Source organism: Engraulis encrasicolus, chromosome 14 (genome assembly GCF_034702125.1).
Source record: "Engraulis encrasicolus isolate BLACKSEA-1 chromosome 14, IST_EnEncr_1.0, whole genome shotgun sequence".
Taxonomy (NCBI): Eukaryota; Metazoa; Chordata; class Actinopteri; order Clupeiformes; family Engraulidae; genus Engraulis; species Engraulis encrasicolus.
The window spans coordinates 48,018,728-48,026,227 of NC_085870.1; the positions used below are offsets into that span (position 1 = coordinate 48,018,728).

Here is a 7,500-nt window from a genome sequence, read left to right on the forward strand (position 1 = left end):
TTTTAGGTAAAGAGGAAAGCGATTACCACCTGTTACATCGCGGGGAAACTTGCACCTTTGTCACAAATACTGCAGGCACAATTTCCAATCATATTTGAATAATAATACGACCGTAATAGGCTACCTTGCTAAACCCTACTTGAAAACATGCTATTTCAGCATTGAGTTCAATGGAGCGCTGTCAAAAGTGTCCGAGGTTTGTCTGGGGCAGAGCCATTTAATAACAGAGTTGCGCAAACCAGGGACCAGGAAGTCGGTTGGTGATGTGATTCGCGTAGATTAAAATGTTTCTTAACAGTAAACTTCTGTTCGTTGGAAACTAACACAGAACCATCACATACCAAACAAAGATTAAGTACAAACAAATTACATTACCTTTACCACATTTTCTGTGTTCTACGGCCACCTCCTGGAACTAAGTAACTTCTAATAGAACTAAAGTCAATGGGGATTTCCATGTTAACGCTCCGTGAGGCTCCATGAGAGCCGCCATTGCTGTGGAAAGATTGGTCCATAGAGGTCTATGGGAGTGGCGTAACTCTGATATTAGATGGCTCTGGTCCGAGGTCTTCCTTTTGCTGCGCTGTGATTGGTCAAAAAGCACTTTAGGGCGGGCCTTAGCCAAAGGTGAATTAATCACTTACACCAATTTTTTGTGTGTATAAAATTAATGATATCCAATGTCATTATCGACTTTTCAAGCGATTTGTGAGTTGTGTGCGTGCAAAAATACGCAATTACGGTATTAGGACTACACAAGAGAAGTCACATGTCTAACGTGCAGCCACTTAACCCCTTAGCGCAGCACCTAGTGTCAAACGGAATCAGGATTTTTATACAGGCACTAAGAAATGACTAATTTCACCACCGCATACCTGTATGGAGGCTCCTCTTCCCTTCTGCTTGCACAGGTAGCAGGTGAGTTTCCAGCGGGCGGACGGGATGTTGGCCACACCCTCTACGGGCTCCAGCAGCACGGTATTGGCGAAGCACATCTCCGGGATCCAGATGGCACAGATCACGTGGGCCCAGCGCCCGTCGCTCGTCTGCTTGAGGGCACCGCCGCGATTCGGGCACAGCAGGCAGTCGACAGGGCGCTGTGGTGACACCAGGCAGCGACGACACAACCAGGGCCCCTCTGGGATGTAGGGCACGCCGTAACACTCCTGATGCACCGCTAGGTTACACACCTGTAGATACAATATTATATTATATTATATAATGCTACATTACGACCAAGGCCCCAGGCTCAGGGATGTAATATGGCATGCCGTAACATTCCTGCTGTACTGCTAGGTTACACACCTATAGATGCAATACATTATATTATATTACACACCAGTCATTACAATACACATTATTACATTATATTAAATAAACTACATTACATTACATTATACCCAGGGACACTCAGGAATATAGGGCACACCAAAGCACTCCTGGTGTACAGCTAGGTTATATTGCATCACCTGCCAATGTCTGACACTACATACATTGTATCCCACCCATCCATACACCTTATACACCTTAAATGGCTAACTATTGCAATGCATGATAACTTGGCGGGAAGTATTTGCACCAAATTTAGTGTTACCTCACAAGATCTGGTGCAAATCGTGTAATAGTTGGTCATTTTTAAAATGTTGGTGTCAGTAATGTTTATATACACTCTATAAAGACAGAAAGTGACGCCAACATTTTCAAGATGGCTGACTTCTAAGATAGCAGAGGCATCAGAACTCCATTGCATTTTTCATAGTGAAATATGATAGGCTACCGGAATAGCTGCTGCTTTGCAAAATTAACTGGAATCTGGATAACAACAAAGAAACCTTGTAGAAGAGGATGGTGTTACTGTTCACATACACACACAGACATGCACGGACGCAAGCACGCACGTACACACAGGTTATACACAGGTCTCTCTCTCTCTCACACACACATACACACACACACACACACACACACACACACACACACACACGCACACACCAGTTCCTCACCTCGCAGAAGAGTATGGCGTTGGAGTTGACACACTCGTCGTCCAGACACACGCTGCAGTAGGCGTCCTCGTCGTCCGCCTGCGCGTTGGCCCCTCCCCCCGGCCCTCCTGCGCCGTTCTGCCATTGGCTGCGTTGCTCCAGCACCGACTCCGCCTCCAGCCGGTCCATGAGCAGCTCGAAGGTATCGGGTGTTACCGAGGCGATGCCGTCCGAGACGCGTTTGCTGTTGACGATGCTGAGCCAGGCCGCGTCCTCTTCATCCATGTCGTACTCCGCACGCGCACCCGATCCCTCGCCGTCCCCGTCACCGTCGCCATCGCCGTCACACCCTCCCTCTATGTAGCGGTAGTAGCCCGTGGGCCGGGGGGGAGCCTCGCTCGCCTCGAACCCCTCCAGCGTGCGGAAGGTGGGCCGCGGCAGGGGCGTGTGTGTGTGCGTGTGTGTGGAGATGTCTCTGCCACTGGTGTGTGTGTGCTTGAGTGGTGAGGTGGTGTGTTTGCCGTCCTTGCGGCGTCCGCCCGTGGCCTTGCGTCCCGCGCGCGCCCCTCCTCGGCCCCCCCTCGTGTGTGTGTGTGTGTTGGTGTGTGTGTGCGGCAGCGGAGGGGACTGCTCGCTGTTCTCCTTGTTGCTGTTGCACTCGGTGATGTCATCATCCTGCGCCAGCTGCTGGTCGGTGAGCAGCGGGAGGCGGTCGGCGATGTCGATGCGCTGCAGGTGGCCGTCCAGCTCCACCTCCACCATGCGCTGCGCCTGCGCGTACGTCAGCGTCTCCCGCGACAACGAGCCGTCCAGTCGGCACGGAGACGAGGCCCCGCCGCGATGTCCCCCGCCGCGATGACCCCCCCTCCCCCGCCCGCGGCCCCGACCCCTGAACACGCCACCCCCCCTCTTACGCATCCTGTACCTGCATACACACGCACACACACGCACACACACTATCACACACTCTTCCTCCTCCTCTTCGACTCCTGTGGACATAAACACACACAAACACAGCAACATGTTAGACATGTTAGACATGTTAGACTACTCATGATGAGGCCTTCATGTTCCATCAGTAGCCTCTTAGTGCAGATGGGGACATCGACGGGCCCGCTCACTCTTTGCTCAACTACATCATAACAACCAGGGCTCTAAATTAACACCAGACAACCGGCCAAAGGCTGCTGAAATTTCAGTTTGGCTGGTAGAGAAGACCAACTAACGAGCCAAATTGACCCATTAGTAAGTTTGTGTTTGGCTAGTAAGATAACATCTACTATCCAAATTGGATAGTGATGGGAAAGGGTCATTTAGAGCCCTGATAACAACATTGCTACTACAATGCAGAGAGTCTTAGGTAACCTCTTAATGGTCATTACCATAAATGGTTAAAGGTACACTGTGCAGGAAATGGTCAAAAAAGGTACTGCAACTATGCTGCTCATTTAAACTGGACTGCCTATTGCCAAATGTGATCTTTACATGAAAGTTTACTTAGTAATAAACAAATATTTTCTAGTATGGTCCAAGTACACTCATTTTTGCAACTAAAAATGGCTATTTTTGGAAATTCAAAATGGCGGACCATGGAGAAGATCCCCCTTTTCATGCAGCCTAAGAAAAGTGCAATTTTTCCAGTCATAATGAATACTTAGAATTCGATGGTGGTGGTAAGTATTTATGAAAAAGGTAACATTAGTGAATGGGCAGCATGAATTCTGGGAGTAAACAACTAAAAATCTCACACAGTGTCCCTTTAACCTATAAATTAGGACTGTATTGACATTGTATCGAACTGAGAAATCGTGACACGCAGAGTCATGATACTGTATCACGATGGAAGGAGGCAGTATTATGACACACCCTTTCAAAGTTTTCTTACCTTTCAGTCAAAATTTCAAATTTCTTTCAAATTTCTTTATTGGAGGATAGCCTCTTGAGATAAAAATCTCGTTTTCGAGAGGGTCCTCAGAGAAACATACATAACACACACATTACAAATATTCACACACACTGCAGCTCTTCCCCACACACACAAAAAACAACCATATGATATTTACAACACTAGTGATGCAATATTACATGGTTTCAGATTTGGAATATCATGCCACTAGTGGTGTAATTACATCTGTAACAGTACTTCTATTTCTACTTTATACAACTCTGGTATTTGTCTGGATTTTCACCTGAACACTGAGGAAATGCGGCACCCTATTAAACAAAGGTGTATGTAGTTAGTTTGCTGGCAACAGCCTGAACTAGCTCCTAGTTCGCTCTTCAGGCAGTAAATCACGTTCAGTCCACATTCACCCAAAATATGAACTAGATCATGAACTATAGTTCATTAAACTAGCTCAGGTACAACACTGACTGTCTGAAAATGTACTCTATCCCCTAATGGTTTGTTTGTAATTGAAAACAGTTGCAATGCAATCCTGATGTGTGCTACTCATAAAATTCTATTATGCTGTATGTAAGGATGTCTACCCAGATTTTGCAAGTGTGGGCAGGGTTGTGTGCAGGGTATTGGTTACAGCCCCTGCAGCAATGTGGGGTTAGGTGTCTTGCTCATGGGCACCTCAGCCATGGATGGAGGTGGTAAGGCTGGGATTCTAACCTAAAACCCTATGATCTTAAGTCCACCTCCCTGACCACTAGGCCAGAGCAGCCCGATTTTAGCTACAAAGACTGAAAGCGACAGAATCTTAATCCAGGAAAATATTCAAGAGAATCTTCATCCGCCTACTTGTTACTCAGTTAAGCATGGAATATTACTTATGGTGATAAATTACCTTGCAAAAAAGTTACTTAGAGTGCCTTCAATAATAGCTTAATTAGTAGTAATTATGATTAAATATACACTGTGACAATGACAAATTGTGGCATTAGTGTTTCAACATCACTAATGTATTTAATACTTTTAATTAAAATGTCAATTGAATGTAGGCCTATAATGTGACATTCTGGCATGTGACATTTATGTTTCACATTAATAAAGTAATAGACTTATTCATGTTTCCAGGTGTTTACATGATATGTATAGTCACTGTTGGTGGGTCATGACTGACTAGTTTAGAGAAACGCACCCACAGATTTCATCAAAACTTGAGCATCTCGTGCGCGCATGTTCTCCAAAGTTTACTAACAACGCATGACGCCTGTTTGGACGCGCGCACGAAAATGGGCCCTTTTAGAGCCCCTGCGTGCCTGTCAAGCCAGGATACAGCATGACTAGATTATAAGGAGCCTTTCTATACATTGGACCATCCGAAATGTGTTTGATATAGTCAAGTTCTTAAACTTCTTAATGATTTCCGCACATCTCCACACAGATGACAACAACACAGCAACGCGCAGCGACACCTTAACAACCAAAGACCCGCAGCGCCATATCCTAAACAGAGTCCCAGTCCGACCAATCAGCGCTGAGCAAAAATTAATATGTTTGGCGGTGCCCAATCGGAGCGCAGGAGAAGCCTCCCTTCCTCTTCTAGCTGCCATAGTTGGGTTGAGGGGCGCTAAATACCAACCGAGGCAGCTAGTCAGCCATCTTAACGCTGCACTTGTATTTCACTCTTAAATTATCGTTTTGTTTCATATAAAGTCTCTTATAAAGTCACCAACACATGCACTCACACCATAACAGTCATATCATGGCCAGCACACTCCACTCTTTATGGAATGTTACGTTGTTTCAACGGTTTTCTGTAAAGCAGCAGCCACCAAGGCTGCGCCGAGCGCTATATAGCTCTCCCCTAGCACTGAGACGGGCAGGCAGGCTGGCTGTCATGGGCGGCCGATGAGCCGAGCTCTGCACCTGGCCACCTCATCGCGCGAGCCCCGCATCACCAACCGCGCGCCCCTCCGTGCGCCCAAGCTGGCCAATTCCCCTGGTAATAGATGACACTTACCCGCGCGACTATGTTCGACCGTGGAAGCCGGTCATACCCGGGAGTGACAGCGTTCTATTCTGCAGCCGGCGACGTTATACTCCGGTCGTCCATTTATGCGCCCTCCTCTCCAACTGCCTCTCTCCTGCCCGGTCGCCACATCTGTAATAAGACCTTTATTCAGTGTAACGCGGCACTTATATTCCACACTGCAATATTTTACTGTTGCGCCCGCTAGTTGCTGTAACCAGGATGTTGGTTTCCAATTAAAATGGCTTGAAAAATACGCCCCTTTTGAAAAAACCCAACTCTCAGCCCCTTGTAGCTTACATTTACCGCGTACAGGACGCGCATAGCTCTCCGATTGGCTGGAATCGGGTGTCCAGGGGCCAGCGATTCTTTAAAGCCGCTCCGCCATTGGCTGTCGCGTAGAAAAGCAACCCTGGAATTTCTTCCTTATTTGCGCGCCCTTGTGCTAGCTATTCGGCGATAAGAGAGGAGAGGGGAGAGCGAAGCAGGCAGCAGCAGCCCTTTGCTGTGCTGTGCTGTGCTGTGCTGTGCTGTACTGTACTGTGCTGCCGCCCGTGCCGACATGAGATGCGGGAGAGGAGAGCTCCAGACCTCCTCCCCCACCCGCAGACACCTTGCATGCCTTCGCCCTTTAGCAGGAGAATAGCTGCACATTTCTGTATAATCCAGCAGCAGTGCTGTCGAAGGCTATGCCAAGGTGAACTTCCATGACATTGATGGTGGCAAAAAAAGAATTTCCACAGGATTAAGCCATTGAGCTTTGAGAAGACAAGTCATTACATTATTATAACATGTTTTAAAGCGTCTGCTTTCTATGTAAAGGGGACATAATGCCGACCCCCACCTTTGGCTTTTACCTGGTGAGGTGATATCTAGTCTAGACAGGGGGTGATAAATAGATGCCTTCACACTTTTGATTGAAGCCTCTACAGGAAATACTGTACATTGACACAAAGAACAAAGCACATTGTGTATGTAGTACACCCCTGAATAATACTATGTAATATTACTCTTTTCTAAAGCCATGTTCAGCTTATCTTTTGTCTTGGGAAGTGGGGGTGTGCTTCTGTGTGCTGAAGCTGGCTCTGCCCCCAGAGAATTACTTCTTCATCATCCCAGCCATCCTCATCCTCATCCCCTCACACCCTCCACCATTCTCCCCATGCCCTTTCACCATCCCTCTTTTCTAACATCCCCTCACCTCCTTTTCTAGACTCCCCCCCCCACGCACACACACACACACCCTCACACCTCAGTCTCTTTTCCATACATGTCTCATCCCCACCCTCACCTCCTCATCCTAGACACGCCCTCACATACCTCCTTCCTCTCTGAGATACACCCTCCTCCTCCTCCTCCTCCTCGTCCTCCTCCTCCTAATTCCGCTCCACCATCTCTCTTCCATGCACCCCTCCCTCCATCTCCCCACCATTTCTCCTTCCTCACCCTTCTTCTCCAGCCATCCTCATCCTCATCCCCACACACCCTCACTCTCCCCATGCCCTTTCACCATCTTCCTTTCCTTACACCCCCAAACTCCTATCCTAGACGACCCCGGCCCCCCTCCCCCCGACACACACCCTCACACCTCCTCT

At 47.8% G+C, this 7,500-nt stretch overlaps 1 protein-coding gene across 1 annotated transcript in view; it reads right to left on the reverse strand.

Moving 5' to 3' along the window:
- Positions 1-6,128, reverse strand: part of brpf3a (bromodomain and PHD finger containing, 3a) — a 26,805-nt gene extending 20,677 nt beyond the window's left edge. Inside the window, exons 1-3 of the mRNA XM_063216015.1 lie at positions 5,897-6,128; positions 2,004-2,971; positions 876-1,190 (exon numbers count right to left, since the gene is read on the reverse strand). Of these exons, the coding sequence (XP_063072085.1) occupies positions 876-1,190; positions 2,004-2,900 (1,212 nt within the window). The 5' untranslated portion in view covers positions 2,901-2,971; positions 5,897-6,128. The remainder of the gene's footprint in view (positions 1-875; positions 1,191-2,003; positions 2,972-5,896) is intronic.
- Between the last annotated feature and the right edge of the window lie 1,372 nt (positions 6,129-7,500).